At 49.3% G+C, this 18606-nt stretch overlaps 1 protein-coding gene across 1 annotated transcript in view; it reads right to left on the reverse strand.

Moving 5' to 3' along the window:
- The window catches only part of WWC1 (WW and C2 domain containing 1), a 72811-nt gene extending 55188 nt beyond the window's left edge, over positions 1 to 17623 (reverse strand). Inside the window, exon 1 of the mRNA XM_080626900.1 lies at positions 17184 to 17623. Coding sequence (XP_080483026.1) covers positions 17184 to 17302 — 119 coding nt within the window. The 5' untranslated portion in view covers positions 17303 to 17623. The remainder of the gene's footprint in view (positions 1 to 17183) is intronic.
- Positions 17624 to 18606: the final 983 nt, after the last annotated feature.

Consider the following 18606-nt stretch of genomic DNA (forward strand, 5'->3'; position numbering starts at 1 on the left):
CCCTAATTCAGTTGGCTTCATAGCCATAGATAGCATGCCCCATCCTATGGAAAGTCCTATCCTAAGGAATCATATACCTATACCTTATGCTATGCTTTCAAAGGGATGTACTTGATTTCCTATTCTTACCTTCAATGCACTGCTATTTAGCCCAGTAATTTAACTTAAATTCTAAAATAGATAAGGATTTTAAGCATTTGTGCGTAATCACAAGGTATTATTTAGGGGCTTCATAATGAATCAAGCCAAACCACCTCCATTTTCACACATTTCTCTTCACATCAGGGGAAGCAGCAGAAGGCACCAACTCTAAGATCAGGATTGGCTTGGAAAACACGAGTTGGTCAAAATAAGCTCTTAAAACCTCATAGAGACCACAACAGACCTAGCAAGGTACAGCAGCAAATCATATCTTTATCCCATCTCAACCCCAGCACCTGCTCATCTGGAGCAGGGTATCTGTGCTCCCTGTTTTCAACTCAGGGTGTACAACCAGGAGAAGCAGATGGTGCAGATACCCTGATGCTCTCCTGGTACAGCAACCTCACAGACAAGTCACGGCATCTGCAGGGGCTTTAAGGCACAAGACATTTAACTCCTGAGATGATCTTGTGGGGTATTAAATACCCCTGTGTCACCAGGGCCACCAGCCAGAGCACACCCTGCCTTTCCCAGAGGAATAGGACAAGAGGCAGGACTACTTCCCCAAAAGCCATGCTTAAGAGCCAGGCAACTCAGTTGCGTTCAGCTCTTTCATACACCCACCTTGCTCACATGAGGAAGTGCTTGCAAATTTGAGTACTGAAATCAGCACCAGGGGATTTCCAAGGTAACACCTCCACAAGGAGATGTCAGGATATGTCAAACTCCAAAGCAGGATGTCTTCCTGTACATGTGCATTGTGCCCGTCTCCAGTTAGCTTACAGGACCTTGGCCTTGAACCTCAGAGAGCAAGGCTCTGAAACACAAATTGCTTCAAAACCAGTCTTCTCTATACACAACCCAAACCCTATATAGCTGGCTAACACTGTTAGAAAGGGTTTGCAGCCTTTAGAGCTGCCAAAGGATAAGCAGCAGCTGAATCAGTAAAATCCCATTTTAAGTCACCCAGGAAAATGAGTATTTGTAGCAAGATCCTTGAGGTGATGCTAAAGCAGGCAGGAGGTGGGAAGTGCTGTGGAAACCAGAGCGCTGCGGGTGCACACACCATGTGTGCCTCTCTCCAACCAAATGGTGCCAGGCACTCTGCAAGTTTCCAGTTGCCTCCTCTAGTCTCACTGCAGCGTGTTTGTAACCCACTGAAGCTCTCAGGATACAACCATCACTGTTGCTCAAAGCATTACCTAAAGTATCTCAGCTGTTCTTTTCCACCCCTCTCTTTCAAAGCTGTGTTTAATGCAGCTGACATTGTGCCTTACAGCACCGTGCATCAGGTCTTAAGCAAGCCATCACAAGAGACTACAGGTTTGAAGTTTGCTGCTTAACTGAATACCGCTTCACCAGCAGCACCTGACTGAACCCAGCTCCCATGCCAGTCAGTTTCACTGTATTATCCATTTTCTTCATTTCTACCCAAACCCTGATCTATAGCATCAATGCAGACTTCTCAGCATGCACATTAACTCACTCCATCAGCTCAGCCAAATAAATCATTATTCACAGTTCAGCTCATCTGCAAAGCCCAACCTGAATTCTCTGGCAAACGACATCCTCCTGTTGCCCTTGTCTCTGAGCTAACTTCCAGGCTGACCCAGAGAACCAACCTGCTAGCAGGTTCCAAAATCAGTGATGAATCTGCAGAACTATTAAAACCACCAGACCTAACTGCCAGAAGCCTTCAAACACTTCCCATTCGTAATGTCCTTTATCAATGTCCTTCTAATAACTGCCAAATCAATGGCATAAACAGATCCTTCTACTGTTCCAGAGCGGAGAAGAGAGAGCAATACTGCAGAAACTGCAGTGCTTGGCATGAATGAAACATGACACTGAAATCCTCTCTAACAGCGTTTCAGAGAAAGATGCTGAGTGCTTTGCTCTGCTCTGAGCAGCCACATGCTGAGCAGGGCCAACATGCAGGGAAAACCATGCCTCCAGCTGTGCATGCACAAGGTACAGACAGGACACCCAGAAAGAAGCACACACCTTTCTAGGTGTCACCTTCACAGCGTTGTAGCAGATGGAATTACAGCCCACAGCACTGAGAAAGCATCAGTCTGATATTTAAGCTGTCCGCTTTGAAAGACTCACTCCAAGGGACAGGGCCGCCTCAGCACCTGCAGCGCCAGGCACAGCACCACTGCAGCTCAGGAACAAGCCAGGACTTCCAGGGAAACCTGGTTAGCAGGAAGGTCACTGCCATGCAACAGGTCTCTGCTGCAGTCCTTGGGCCACTTCAACTTAACTGCAGCAACAGAAAGCATGCCAGGAAAGCAGGGAGCCGTTTTCTGTGTGCCAGCCAGTTCAGTGAGGAAACAAATATGCACCAGGGCTGAGAACACCCACCACCACGGCAGGGAGGTCAGCTGCTCCTCAGCCTGCTGCAGCCCACAGCCAGACCTCTGGTGGCACAAGGAGGCAGGGTTAAATGGTGGACTTCAGCCACAACCAAGCTCTAGGGCAAAGCCTTTTTCACCAGCAAATGTACCAGTGGTGACAGACAATACTGCAAGCTTCACTTCACTCTTTTGAGAGGGATCCAGATGCAAATACTTCTGGTTAGTAAAATGCAGGGTGGAAAGAACAAAATTCACATCTCATCCAGCCTCCCCCCGAGAAGTGCTCATTTAAAAAGACAACTTTGTTAAGAAATTAATCTCTTAAATTTTCCCTCATTAATATATAATACAAGATGTTGGCATAAAACCAGCTCATACAGTCTTGCAGTTATCAGAAACATCACGTCTCACATACCAGCCATTCCTTGTCTGCGTCTCAACTGCTTGATGGGAAAAGTGTTACAGAATCATGGAAGAGTTAGGGTTGGAAGATCACCCAGTTCCAACCCCCTGCCATGGGCAGGGACACCTCACACTAAACCATGTCACCCAAGGCTCTGCCCAACCTGGCCTTGAACTGCCAGGGATGGGGCATTTACCACTTCTTTGCACAACCTGTGCCAGTTCCTCACCACCCTCACAGCAAAGAACTTCTTCCTTATCTCCTACCTGAACTTCCCGTTTCAGTTTGAACCCATCACCCCTTGTCCTAGCACTACAGTCCCTGATGAAGAGTCCCTCTCCAGCATCCTTACAGTTCCCCTTCAGATACTGGAAGGCTGCTATGAGGGTAGTAGTGTCCATCATATAAAGCCAAGAAGTCACCCACTCAGGGATCAGTTTAAGACACACTGGGTTTGTTTACCCCTACTTTGTCTTTTCTAAACCAATTCATATTCTTCAGGTACCCAAGTACTGCTTCTCATCCCTTTCTGTGACTAGCCACAGCTCAGGCACACTGTGCCTGACATGGCAGACAACAACAAACTCTCAGTGCTCATTGTAAAAGCAACTTTTCACAGTTACCTGGAAACATGATTTCAGATCTGAGCTCAGCTTTGTACAGCAGAGCCCCCAGGCACCAAAGGGACATCACCTCTGCTACATGCCCCCCCGATCACCACATGAGACAACAACAGGCAATGCAGGGCTCTGATCACCGAGGAGCGCAACCTACCTGTGACCAAATGAGAACAACAAGGAAACAGGACTGAAAGGGCAATTTGTTACAGCCACAAAAATGCATACCCACTCCTTAGTGAATTGAGTGCACTGCCCTGTTCTCTTGTTCAGTTCAATCAAGCATCCCAGCAGTGGGCTGTTACAAAACAGGAGCAGGAAAACTAAATCAGACCACACAGCTTTCAAAGAAGGACTAACCTCAGTGGGGAAGAAAGAACACGAGAACTTTGCTGGCTTTCCCCATCCAGCATGGATGTAGTTTATATTCTTTCCAACACGGAACTGCTGTGCAAAGCAGGAATAGCTCATAAAGCTCAATTGCTCAAAAAGGAGCAATTCCAAAATGACCCACCAGGAACAATAGGAGAGAACGCAGTAAGTAACACTTTGTGATGGTCCAAATGAAAAAATAAACTACAGCTTTCTCAAAGGGAAATTCCCAATAGGGAACATGCTTAGGCCTAGTTCTAAAAACTGAGCAGAACTTTAACCCCCCCAAAAAAATGGTTCTTCAGTAATCGGCATAGCAATACAGCAACACCCAGCTCACAGAGTGCAGTGCTACCTGGCCCCAGTCCACTGCGCGGCCAGAGGCCTGTGAAACAGCTAATTCCAGCTGTGAAAGGACTCGAGGAAGGTGAGGGCAGGCACGGAGCATGGTAAGTTCCAACCTCATCTTAACACAGTGGTATTGGAGGCATACACTGAACTCAGCTGTCACCCTATTGCAGAGGCTCATTCAGTCACTGATCTAAGTGCATCACCCCACCATGCCCAGAAACACTGCACTGATACAGAGCACTCACCACACAGCCACCCAAGTGGCAGGAACAGTTGTTCTATAGCAGTGTTCTCCCCCACTGCTGTCATTGGAAGGTGTATACTTTGTCTATAACACTTTAAAGCTTTCGAAAACCAAAAGCATCAGCAACAGTGCATTCACATTCATTTTTTACTGTTACATGAAGAGCTGAGGCTGCATCCTTTGAAGGCAATTCACTTCACTAATACAAAGGCTACTTTTAGGCATCCGCACTCCAAGCTTTCTTATCCATCTGCCTCCTTCCTTACCTACAGGATATGAAAGCTTAGATAAAGGTGTTTGACATTCAAATCAATTGAAAAAAACAAGTTTCCAAGCCTATTTGCTTCTTTTAGCATGGTAAGAGTTACAATATTTCTTGCAAGTCTCCACTTCACGTTTTGTTCAAGACTTACTGATTATCCTAATAAAATAACGCCCAAAGCACACCAAAAATCTTTTAATAGACTGAAAATGAGAGTATCAGATCGATTACACCAGCCAGCCCTTCTTTCCACTGGAGAAGCATTAGAGCCTTTGGACATCCCATTTCAACAAGAAGGTTATTTAGTCGTAGAGTTTGGAGTAAAGTATTTAATCGCTAAAGGATTTGCAAATGACACATGAATATGCATGTAGCACTTCTCCCCATGACATAAATCCTATTGTGTATTTATGAATGGATTGCTTTGCCTCCAGCTTCTACGTGTATATAAACACAGGTTTTAATCTGCAATTCCTTCCTCCCTCCCTCCTTTTTAAAGAGTTGCTTAAACAAATTTGCATTTTTGGAATCCATTATCCACAGTGTATTTCTAAACTCTAAAAACCTCTAAACTCTAAACCTTCTTCTCTCATCAGGCAAAAAGCTTACTTTATGAAAGGCTTTGCATAGCCTGCAAGCATGGCCATATGGGAACTAAGCAGCAGTGTTACACAGCTTGAAAGAGAGAAAGGAGAAGCAACAATCACTGGAAAAGAAGAATGCTCTGAGCATCAGAGCTGGGAACACAAAGGCAGGGAATGACAGGTCAAGAGCCTGCCTTCAACTGCAAAAAACACCAGCTAAGCGGAAGTAAACCCTCCATAAGCACCTAGGAAGCAACAGAAACAGTAAGACTTACTATAAATTCCTTAATTGCTCCATTATTCCCTACAGCTTTCCTCAGGTATCCAGGCCAAGCACGAGGCAGCTGGAGCAAAGCAACATTTCAGCCCGTCTTCAATACTTTCAATAAGAGACACTACTGTCATTCCCAGGTGCTGCACACATCTGCCCAGCTGTTCCCAGGAAGTCATTCAAACAATGATGCCTTTAAAGGTCATTGTTAAAATGATTTAGTTTGCAAATCTATTCTGTAATCAATGTGATTGCAAAGAAACACCACCATGCAGCACTCCATCAGAAGCAAGTGTCCCAAGCAGACTTCCTGGCAGAAGGATTACGGGTATGAGTTACCACTTGGTTTATTACTCCACAGCAAACCCCTCAACCCCAGGGAGCTGCCTGCACCAGCTGCCTGCCTTTTCCAAGGACCTGGTGTCACTTGGCTCTGTTCAGAGCATGGGAGCAGCCATCACACCCCAGCCCCATCTTGCTGCCTTGTGGTTGAGAGCACAAGGGCTCTGCCAGCAGCCACGAGACACAATGGGACACGGCCTGAAACAAGTCCAGCCCCTCCCACCCCCAAGCAGTCTCTGTGTCACAGGTCTAAACCAGGCTGTGAACTCAGCATGTTCAGCTGCAGTCATGTCATCCTCCAGTAATCAAGGGATCTGTTCCCGATGGGAACCACCACCACAGCACCAGGCTCAAAACTCTTAGTGACCACACGCGAAGGGACCACCAGCCCATCAGAGCTACTGAAGATGCAACACAACTTTCAGAACTGTATCTGGGAAGCAGACAGAAAATAAACCAGGAAGCACTATGGGTATTAGCTACAGACTGCTGCACAAATGGAGAAAAAAGATGACAAAATTCAACACAGGACATTTGCTATAGGGAAAAGAGTGGCATTTACAAAGGCTGGGTGAAAACAAGCCTGAGTGGAGGACTTTGACAGTTCAGTTGCGAATTTGGCTCCTCAAACTGAGATTTTTACCCACGCAACCCTTTTGCAGGTGGCCAAGCCAGGTTCCTCTGCCCCACACCCCTTCCCTTGCCCCCATGCATTCTTTTCCTTAAGAAGAAATCCTCAGAAGAGTAGTGCCCAAGGAGCAGAAAACCTCAGGCAAGCAAACAACATGTGCTTTAAGTATTTACATTCAGGTTATGCCTCCCTTAGCATCAAGCACAGACCACAGCAGTGTTCAAAGCCAGGTTAGATGGCTTTTGGAGCAACCTGGGCTAGTGGAAGGTGTCTCTGCCTGTGGCAGGGGGTTGGAACTGGATGAGCTTAAGGGTCCCTTCCAACCCAAACCATTCTGCGATTATATGATGGCAGATACCTTCTAAACTGAACTAGTAGTGGGCCAGCTGTATAAGAAACTAGCAATGCCATACAATAGTCTATGAATAATGAACAGATGACATATGACAATGGAACTACCTTTATTCAGAACTACAGGCCATGTCAACTGAAAAGATACCACTTTGCTATTTGACAGCCTAGACTGAAGTTAAATCTGGAAGCTTCTACATTCAAATTGAAAAAGCAAACAAAGCAGAAGGTTAGGAAGTGCCACATAAAGCCAGAGGCCATGGCAACAGCCCTCACATTTCACCCTCCTGCACATACAGATTAAAATAAGACAGAATAACACCCACTGAGGCCTGTAAAGAAACCTCTTCACCAGGCACATCTGCCTATCTCTAGAATATTGGAAAGCTTACTTTTGAGGAATTAGCTGTTAAATAGCCCAAAGCCTCATGTTTCTGTCCAGGCAAGAACTGCATAGTCAGTGACCCATCAAGGCAAAAGACTGTTGAACTCTGATGCTCAGATCTTGCAGTGTGAAATACTTACTAGTGACGTAAGACAAACGGCAAGCCTGGCTTGCTCCTGGCTGGCTGACAGGCTCTTTAGGTTAGCTGGATGTGGAGATAACCTCAAGGAATTCCAGAAAAACCCCACCAAGTGGGTGAACTGACAACTGGAGAGAGATCAGACGATGAGAAATGTTCACTGACGTACTCAACAGGAGAGTTTAGCTTCCTTGTTCTCTGCAGGATTAACACACACCACTAACCCAAGAAACGAGCATCACCACATATACGCTCCAACAAAACAGTCTGTTCAAAGTGCTGATTTGATTTCCCCACGCCAAAACCTGCAACACAAAAATGGTTTTCATATGAAGGATTTTTTTAAATTATTATTTTGTTAAAACAAATTCAATCTGAAAAGCTCATCTGGAATGCTATATACAGAACAGGTCATCCTGATTTAGATACACCTTACCATTTTGCCTTAAAATACTTCCTTTTCATAGGAAGTTCTCCCTTGAGAAAAGTTTCTATCCCTGCTAGACAGGAATTAATTCAGAGCTGCAGCAGCCCATGAAGCTGCATCATTAGCATCACTCCACTAGTCACAGGGAACATCTACAGAAATCATAGGAAGAACAGAGGCGGCAGCAGAGACCTTCCAAAGAAGGGTACCTGAGCCCCTCTCTTCCCATCCAAACAGCAGGAACCAGAGGGCTGAATCAAAGTCACGTCAGATGGCTGAGGACCTGAAGTGGCACTATGGTGAACAAGGGTAGGGGCTGCTCAGCAGAAGCCTACCTAAAGAGCACTGCTACAATGTGACAGTTAGAAACCAGAGCATCATCACTACCTGAGCACGGACCTTGCCCTGTGTACACAACTGTCACATCCACATCAGTGATGTGAGATGCAGAGCACAGAGTGCCTCAGCAATCCTCATCAGCCCCCGTGCACCAGGCAGCACGCAGGCTGAGCATCTCAGGGCCAGCAGCATCAGGGTGAGCATTACCCAGGAGCACTGCTGCAATGCCCTGCCAGCACAGGACAGCCACTGCCCCACTCCCACCCCATTCCTGGGGTGCTGCCCCACTCGCAATGCCATAGCACATCTCCTGCCTGGCACTTCAGCAGCTCACAGCAAGGCTACCACATGAGTACGATAAACACCTCACAAAGGGGTTACTATGAGCTTCTCTGCAGCCTGGATCAGGCTGACTGCCCCAGCACCACCCAAGACAGGTCACCAAGCCCAGATACTTCACAGGAAACAGACTGGATAATTTGCAGAGCTGCATCACATGTGACAGTCAAATACTTTCCATTATCATCCCCACCCAAATTCCCTTTGAGATAATGTGAATAAGCAGCTGCAAAACATACTTAATCTTTCAAACAGTCCAACTATGAGAACTTCAGACATCCAGGATGAAGCTGTCAGCAGGAGGACTCTTTCCATTCACTCCCAGGCCACTGCCATGGTTGCCATGGTCTAACAGATTGCTAGCGCCAAGCTGCCCCAGCCCCTGGCAGGACATGCCACAGGGCTCATGGCCTGGGGGCTGCATGGCCAGGGGACAGCCTGTGCAGTGGGGCACCAGCCTGTCTGCTGGCAGCTGCAGAGCTCAGCTGTCACACGAGATCACAACTTGTGCCTGGCAATAGCAAAATCCCCTGCAAGTTACCCACCAGCACAGCATCATAGAGCAGTTCTGAGGCTCCCTATGTCTTCATGGGCTGCTGTAAGGGTCCAGAAGATTGTTTTGACCACTGCTGCACCTCTGCAGGCCATCCTGCAGTAGCGCTGTGAGGCATGAAACACCAGAGCCCTCTCCTTGGCAGTGGGCTACCCTTGCTCTGAGCACAAGACTGTTAAGGCAGTTGCAAGCCTCATAGGAGAAATTTGCTAGTTGTTTCAGGGTCACAGTTCAAAATAGTTATGTGGGGACAATAACTTTCACTCCCACCTTCCATCTCAGCTCTGCATGGATCAGATATGAATGGCTGCCTCTCGCAAATCAATGCTGTTTATTGCGTGCTTTAAATCAATAAAGCTTTCCTCCACTGAGTAAATTCTTCTACAAGAGTGATTAGGCATTTGTGGAGAACTAAAGAGTTTCACTGAACAATACCATTAGTCCTGAAACATCAGCTTGACATCCCAGCCAGAAAGCACTTTGTCAGAACTAATTAATCCCCACAGCACCTCGGTAAGACTGAGAAAGCAATTCATCTGCTTTTTAAATGTGGTGGGTACTTCTGTTGCAGAACATTGTGGCTGGGGTGGAAGCCATGAGTACCAGCACAAACAGAGCACAAGCCAAGGCAGCAGAACCCATCCAAAAGCATGAAGAGTCAGAGAACACTGACAGCTGTAGGATTTGGCTTCTCTGCATCTTTCTCTTACACACCAAACCTCCTGTGACTACCCAGAGAGTCTTCCAGATGTCACTTGACTGGATGAGTGGCAGTGAAAAGCAGTTATTATTCCATTGGGAGCAGTTTTGTCTGCTGTTTGTTCAGCCAATTATAAATGCATGTAGCTTAAAAAGGAGGGGGGAAACAGTAACCTTAGGCTCCGGGAACAAGAACTCTGGGTTTTATTTGAGCAGTTGAAGCTAAGTCCTCATTACCATAAGGCAAGTACATCACTCTACTGAACAGGTCTCGGGAATGGCAACCAGCCAGCATAAGAAGTATTTCTCTCCAAGGAAGTGGTCAATCTACATAGCTCACATACATGTGTGTGCATCAGCAGTGGTGTACACACGTCCGCCTGACTCTGCCTAGCTGCTGCCACCCTCCTTCATTCATTCAGCTAGCACTGGTCCTGCTGGTGGGGCACGAAGGCCAGCAGGTTCAGGCAGCAGCCCCTGCACAGGAGGAACATCAGCCAGGCTTTCCAAAGCCAGCACTCCCCCTTAAAGAGATACTTGAATTTCTCTCCAATTTGACACAACTGAGCCCAGCGCATTCCAGTGCTGGCAGGCCAGCAGGGCCTTTGTAAGGCGAGCAGGAATGTGCTGTGGGGTGGTGACACTCCTCAGCACTCCGAGAGTGGAAGCCTGGCCCTAGCAGCGTGCAGCCACCTTCAGGAGCACAGAAGGGGATCATTCAGTTACTAATAGATTTCTCCAGTAACTGAGGTAAGAGCCCAGTGTTTTGGACAGCGTTTTTGCCAGTTTTTTGGACAAGTCTTCAGATGTCTTTCAGTAAGTTTCCTGGCACAAACTGGAGGGCTTAAAATCAGATTCAGACATGGAAAAGCTTGTTGCAAACTCATCTTCCCCTAACTGTGCTAGCTATGAGGACACCAGTGCAAATTGTACATATAGGAAATGCCCTACCCCACTGCTGGCTGCACCCGGGCGCCAAGGGTGTGAAAATCCAGTCAGGAGTCACAGAGCAAAGCTACACATCTCCAGCTCTGGAACACCTCAGCCGGGCTAGCACAGCCTGACCAGGTCCAGTGCCTGGGGACAGCTTCCCAAGTGCACCCTCAGCAGCATTCCTGGGTTGCCATCCGAGCCAGTTCCATTCCCACACCTCCCAGCCTCCCGCTCAGCCTGACTGTACCCGCACAGGCTTCTGCGCAACAGACACAGCCTGGAACCAGACAGCAAAACAGCAGTTTTCATCCAGAGCAGCTCCTGGACCATGCTCCCTGCACTGAGACAGGATTTTATTGTGGCAGCAGCAGCTCAAGGTGCCCCATCAGCAACACCACCAGGCACCCACCTCAGGTCACCAACACAGCAGCCACCCCTCACTGGCCATAACCACATCTTCTGGGATTTATCAGCCAATTTCCTGCCATTCCACTGGATGGAGATGAAGACAACTGCTCCTATATGAAAATACATGGCCTATATAGGGATGAAATTGCTGATGCCCTTGCCAAATGAATTTTCAGTCCATGGCACGCCACCGACTTCACAAGCCATCAGTTTTTAAGGCAAAATGAAAGGTCTGCTCTTCTGAGCAAGATGACCTTGCCAGAGCAGAAGATGGAGCTCAACCTACATATTTCTAAACAATATGACTTAGAGAGATTTCTTCAAAAGCAATTCTGATCTTTTAAGACTCGGAATTCCCCAAGACACATTAAAAAACTGCTGAGCTTTAAAAAGCTTCACAGGTTTTTTTTCATGCTCCATAGGGAAGCAAGATAAAACAGTGCTTTGAGGAGTTCTTAAAGCACTGCCAACATCCTCTGCCACTACACACGTATGTGCACCACACCTTTAGCAGCCATGCCCTTGTTACAAAGCATCCTATCTGTTGTTTCCAGCCACCCTTCCCAGCTGGAAGCCAGTTTACCCAAGGAAGGAAGCACACTGGCTCTGAAGCAGGCCCTGCAGGCTCCAAAGCCATCAATACACCCTACCACCAGCCTCAAGGGCAAAGGTCCAGTCCCAGGGGAGTGGAGCTGGTGCAGGGCCTGGAGCACAGTGTGATGGGGAACGGCTGAGGGCCCTTGGGCATTTAGTCTGGAGAAGGCTCAGGGGGACCTTATCGCTCCCTACAACTGCCTGACAGGAGGATGGAGCCAGGAGGGGCTGGGCTCTGCTCCCAAGGAACAAGGGATGGGACAAGAGGAAACAGCCTCAAGCTGCACCAGGGCAGGTTTAGATGGAGCTGAGGAACAATTCCTGCCCCAGAGGGTGCTCAGGCATTGGCACAGGCTGCCCAGGGCAGGGCTGCAGTCACCATCCCTGCAAGTGTTCACACACCGTGGAGACGAGGCCTCAGTGTCATGGGTCAGTGGTGGCCTTGGCACTGCTGTTGGACTGGGTGAGCTTAAAGGTCTTTTCCAACCTGGCTGATTCTGTGGTTCTATGAAAAACCACTGATTTCTCATAACTGAAGAGGTCTGACTGATTTCAGCTCCAATCCACTTTTTTCAGCTCCAGGGGCAACCTGTGTTAATGCATCTTGGAAGACTCTTGATATTACTAAATTAAATAAAATGCAAATATCACCATAATCTTACTCGCTGTCCTTGTCTCACTGTACACGAGCACTTAGATAAACCAGTTCCTTTTCATTTACTGTGAAATAAAACTAACAACAGCTCAAGTCCTACACACTAAGGCATCCTGTCCAGAGATGGCACTGAGGTGACTGTAAGGACCGAGTTTCTGTCACACTTGTGTGCTCATTGAAGACAGTTCTCATCAGCTTCTGTGGGCACACACTGAACTGCCTGTGCTTTAGGAAATAGCTATTTTGGGGAATGTAAAGATGAGAAAGCAGCAGTTCATACACATGACAGCGTGTTCGGCTAGCTATCAGTAAGGAAAGGCAACAGCAGGCATCAAACTCACAGCCTTCAGCTGCATGACCTACACTGCTGCTGGTGATGAAAGAAAATCTAGGGAAGAGAAATGTTCCATCTCCAAGAACTCCCCTCTCTTCTCCTGCTTACTGATTTTCATCTTCAGAAAAGCACAGCTCCTTTTATTCCTGCAGCTTTTCATCACCCTCCCTTCTTCTAGCCCTTCTATTCCGGAGAACTCCCACACTGAAGTTAACTATGTTTAGCTTTATTCCAGTGATGAGAGCTGTGCTGTAGGCAAATAATCCACGTAGTGGACAGTTACACAGGAAATTTTAGCCTGATGCTCACATTTCTGTATCTTGAACACAGGAAGCTTGGAGGCGAAGTGTATGGAGCAGAGTGCGGATAAACCTTCAGGATCAGAATACTGCAGAGGAGACTAAATACTCGGCACTATTTCACATCAAGTCCAGAAGGCAGACCCAGAGGGGCATGGCTACATTCTTATGCCCACTATACGACATGCCAAGCTCTTCTCCATCAAGATTCTCAGGCTCGGCAAACCTGAACCTTCCTGAGTAAATAGGTGGCTCTATTTTAAATGGACAAGGTCTTCTACATGTGACAGTACATAAACTGGCACATAATGGCCCTGAACGTTGGCAAATCTCTTCACCAAAGCTCTACTTTGGAGGTTCACACTGGAAAAACCTCCATAAGCAGTAGGAAGGAATTTTAGGGAGCAACTGCAGAATCTGGGATTTCATTTAAGAAACATCTCCAATCCTTTACACCAGGAACAGGCTTCAAGAAATGAAGGGCATCAACTGAGGCACTTCTGCCTCCCAAACCTGAAAACATCTGTTGCTGTTCAGTAGCTTCACCAAACTTGAATAAGGAGTGCTCCTATTTCACTAACTTTCACCCTCAATGGGAGGCCAGTGAATGGTGTAAAATGAGAAGTTCAGTCAGCTGCATCTAAAATAACCTAGAAACAACTCCTTACGACACCATGGCAGTAGGAAGAGAACAAGAACACAAACAGTGGAGAGTGGGACAGGATACCAGGCATCTCCAGATCTCCAGAGCAACCAGGAAGCTTCTGGGATGAAAGTCAAGGAGCAGTGAAAAAACCTATCCTCTTCCAGGATGGTTTGAAGGAGAGTAATGTAAAGAACTCAAGGCCAGTGCACCCACCAGAACCCACCTCTAACCCTCATGTCTGCTGAAAGCAGGAATCTCCTATGGGGCACTCTGTTGTTTCAGTGTTGTTCATGCTGATGTTTAAGCAGCAGCAGCAGCTGGTGCTAACCTTTAGAGACACCTTCCTTACATCCTCTTTGTCCATCAGCACAGCAGTTACGATGCAGTCACACCCCCCGTGCTAAGAAAGCCACTGGGACATCTCTGTGGCATGTTTTACCAGAAGGTATGTACTAGTGCATACCTCAAAGATCATGCTTGCTTTTAACACTAGGAATGACAAACTTCTTACCCTAGCTCAGAAAGGTTTGATCTCTGATTACACTAACAAAGCTACAAAGAAGTCAGCTACACCAGCTTCCTTTTACACAAGGCAAACCACAGCAGGGCTGTTCTGTTTTCCCATCTCGTCACTAGAACTGTCTTACAGCTTTTTAACCTGAACTCCTTTGCAAGGTAACGCGATTCTTTTTTCTTACACCATCCCACAGGAACAGCAACAGTGAAGTCACAAAATTCTTCAAATGATTTAATTTTAGATGATTGCCCCAAATGCTTTAGTTCCACAGGTTTCCAGCACTGCCCTGAAGGCTACTATACCCTTAAGCATTATGAGGTAAAAGTGCTCTGACATGCAGCAGCTCCAGTCAAGGCTTCAGGCATCCGAACATCACTCAAGTCAGCTTTACAGGAAAGTGAGATGCCACCACGTGCCAGTGACTTCCTACTGCAAAGGCTAATGGCTCCTCTTACTGACAGCCCACCTGCAGGATTGGTATTGTGTGCTACATCAAGGCTAGAAACCCACCAGCCCAGCTTTTGATTCCACAGTTCAAGACCACCTCACCCCCTACATCTCTTTCCCTGCTGCAGTCTCCCCTGCATGCTTGCAGCCAGGCTTCCCAGCAGCCCATGAACCCAGCCTCAGCATGACCACAAACCTAACACCAACTGCTGTCACCAGAATAATAGGCAAGCCCATGCCCTGAAGCTAGATCATATCCCAGCTCATGTTTAGTTCCACTAAATTAATCTGGAATGAAAGATTTAAGGAAGGTTTAAAACCTGTATATCCTATCTTTAGCTACCAGTTGTTGTTCCCTGAATAAACTGATCAGGTATTACAAAGGTAGAGTCTCATTGACAAGCAGCTGGGTTCAGAGCAAGCCCTAGCCCATACATCTTCCTCCACATACCTCTTGTAGATTAACAGCCACATTTCCTAATATTTATTACTTTTCACAGGGTAAAAGACAGAATGTGTAAGCACAGCACATAGAAAGCACTGTAGCAAACATACAGACTAACCTCTCCGCTGCAACAGTTTTAACGCAGAGTCATAAAACACAAGGTTTACAAGTATTTAAAACACATTGAAAGTTCAACAATCAGTGTGTAAACCCAAGCTCACTACTGCAGGCAACAGTCATCTCATGACTTGAGCTGATCCGAAGCTCCTCATTAGCTGGTTTTCTTAGACAGCACGCATTAGGTGCAAGAGAAACTTCTTTCCTGTATGTCAGAGCAGGGTTTCAACTCATACAAGCACACAGTCCCCCAGGTGATGGATAAGTGTTGTGTCACATCATAGGTGTTAGTGTGGGACCAACATACACTTCCAAGCCTTGAGGAGTTTCAGGGGAATGTCCAACCCAGCTTGTTTTCTTGGTATCTCCTCTGGAAGGTGACTCAGAAGCAAACCTCTCAGGGCCACGTGTGTTCAAGGTGTATTTCTATGTGTACAACAAACAGTATGGGTTTGAATGCTCTCCCTTACCAGTGGAGAGTGGTAATGGTTCTGCAACAGCTTAGCACATGTGTAAATAAGGCACCATTCAGTAATTTTTGTCATTTCTGAATCATGAACCAAGGACACACAAGAATTTCTATAAGCCAGTATTAGGCCTATTAGCTTTGTCACGTGTCTTCATTCCCTGTAACAAAACCAAGATGTCAGGAAAGCATTCCTGATTTCAGCCTGTATTGACTTTCAGGAAGGTTACAAAACACACCTTGAAACAACTATTTTACCAGCCCTTCTCAACCACATTCCTGAAACAAAACGCCCCAAAACGAGTTCCAAGCCCCTGGCCAGCAGCAGGTTACATTTGTGTACAGTACACACAAGGATTATTCCTGGAATGCAGAACACTCATTGACATTTGTAAAACTGGACAATCATTCACTTCCCTGCTTAACGAAAACACATCCAAGTAGAACTGCAGAGAAGCAAAGTAATGACACCCCACCAAGCATGGAAGCCCCTTTGATGGACTGCTGGAAGAAAGAAAACCAAACTCAGGAATCACAGTAGCTGCCCCGTACAAGGGGAACACTCACTGTCACACAGGGGAAGGTGTAAAATTTATCACCAACCAACTGCATATTCCGATAGCTGGAATTTCCAGCTCATCAAGACAGATTTTTGAGTTGCTGTGGCTGGGAACTTCAACTAACAGAGGACTAAATGTGAAATTTAGAAACTTGTGATTTCAACAGTGATCCGGTAGCTGAGCTTCCAGTATGCTGGCTTATCCTAGCTGCCTTCAGCATAGAACCAGAGCATGCTAGCACAGAGTATGTCTGGGAAAGTGACCTGGGTCTTGAACAGTAGACAGTTTTCTGTTTCTCTTACTCTTTAAAGACAGCAAAATAGTGAAAGAGCTCCTCGGAGCAAGAGGTAACTGCTGAGAAGCAGGAGGCAAGCAGGGGCGATCACAGACACACCCTGCAGCCCGCGACCTCCGTATTCGCCACGCTCACCGAGAGCCGCCTGCAGACGTGGGCCACGCATACAACCCACGACACCCCCTGACCGCGCTTTCTCAGTGCCTCCCCACCCAGCGCTGCTCTCGTGGGGTGCCCCGGGCGGGCTCCCCGTCCCGCACGGCACCGGCGGCAGCGCTGCCGCTGCCCGCAGCGTTACACTCGCGCTGCTGGCACCGCACGGGGCAGAGCCGCAACGAGCAGAGCAGAGACGGGAGAGGAGGCGGGGAGCAGGTGAGAGCACGGAACAACAACCGGAAAACTCGCCGGGCTCCCTCCATCCCTCCCCGCCCGAGCAGCAAGCAGGTGCCCAGCGCGCTGCCAGGGCCGCGGGTACCCACACAGCGCAGCCCTGCCCGCCGCTCCCGCGGAGCCAGGCTGGGGCCGAGGCACAGCAGCAGTTACCGGCCGGGCAACCTGGCAGCGAGTGAGGTTCGCGCTGAGCAGCCGCGGGCACCCTTCTGAGCGGCCCCCGGCCCCGGGCGAGGAGGGCCCCAAACGTCCCCGCCCGCCGCCGCCCACCTGTCGCGGGGGTCCACCCAGCTGGTGGTGCGGCTGCCGTGGTCGATGTAGTACACTTTCCCGTCGTAGTCCCGCGCCTCCTCCCAGCCCTCGGGCAGCGGCAGCTCCTTCCGCGGCATCGTCCCCACCGCCGGCCGCGCTGCCCCATCCACCGCTCCGCTCCGGGGCGGGGGCCGGCCCCGGGGTAGGGTAGGGCAGGGTAGGGCAGGGCCGGGCCTCCCCTCCTGCGGGCAGCGAGGAGCTGTGCGGAGCCCGCGCCGGCCCAGCCGCGCAGGGAGCCGCCGCCAGCCGGGCAGCCTCACATGCCGGGCCCGCGGCGGGGCGGGGCCGAACTGAGGCGGGGCCGGGCTGAGGAGGGGCCGGTGCGGGTTGAGCGGCCACGGGCCCGATGAGCGCTGCAGCGGCTGAGCCCGGCCCGCCCGGCCCCTCACGCCTCCATTTCCGGCTGCCCCCAAGAGTCCCGCGGCGGCCCCGCCCCGCACCGCCGGCTCCTGGAGGCTCCGCCCCGCAGGCGCGCGCTGGAGCGCTCCCCCTGGCGGCGGGGGGCGTGGTGCAGCTGCGGGAGGTGCGGGTGCGGGCGGGCGGGGCCTGTGGGCCACGCGGGTTGTGAACAGCAGCGGCTCCATCAGCTCCGGTACAGGCCATAACCCAGGGGGTGCGTGGTGGTGCGTGCGCTGCACACGGCCCTGGCCAGAGCACGGGCTGCCCCTGGTGCCTCAGCGCGACTGTGGCACAGCTGAGTGCTGTGTGGAAGGAGCTGTGAGGACGTGCCCACCCCGGTCTTCTGTCCCCAGCTTTTATAGAGTCACAGTCAACCGGCTTGGAAAAGAGCCTCAAGCTCATCCAGTCCAACAGCCCTGCCAAGGCCACCACTGACCCATGGCACTGAGGCCTCGTCTCCACGGGCTGTGAACCCTTGCAGGGACGGTGCCTGCAGCCCTGCCCTGGGCAGCCTGTTCCAATGCCTGAGCACCCTCTGGGGCAGGAATTGTTCCTCAGCTCCATCTAAACCTGCCCTGGTGCAGCTTGAGGCCGGTTCCTCTTGTCCCATCCCTTGTTCCTTGGGAGCAGAGCCCAGCCCCTCCTGGCTCCATCCTCCTCTCAGGCACTTGTAGGGAGCCATCAGGTCCCCCCTGAGCCTTCTCTTCTCCAGACTGAACCCCCCAGCTCCCTCAGCCCTTCCCCATCACACTGTGCTCCAGGCCCTGCACCAGCTCCATTGCCCTTCGCCAGCTTTGTTGCCCAGTAATTTAGCCTCGGTTTATTTCTGTCATGTAGGCTTGAACAGACTGCCTGTGACAAGATGGCACCACACAAGCTCACGCCATGGCCGGGCCACACGCTAACACCAGCAATGAGAGGAGCTTTACGTGAGGTGGCGTTTCCCTGGGGAGCACCGTCCAGCGCCAGACACCGGCTGACC

The sequence above is a fragment of the Psittacula echo genome (assembly GCF_963264785.1).
Source record: "Psittacula echo genome assembly, chromosome: 11".
In the NCBI taxonomy this organism is placed as follows: domain Eukaryota; kingdom Metazoa; phylum Chordata; class Aves; order Psittaciformes; family Psittacidae; genus Psittacula; species Psittacula echo.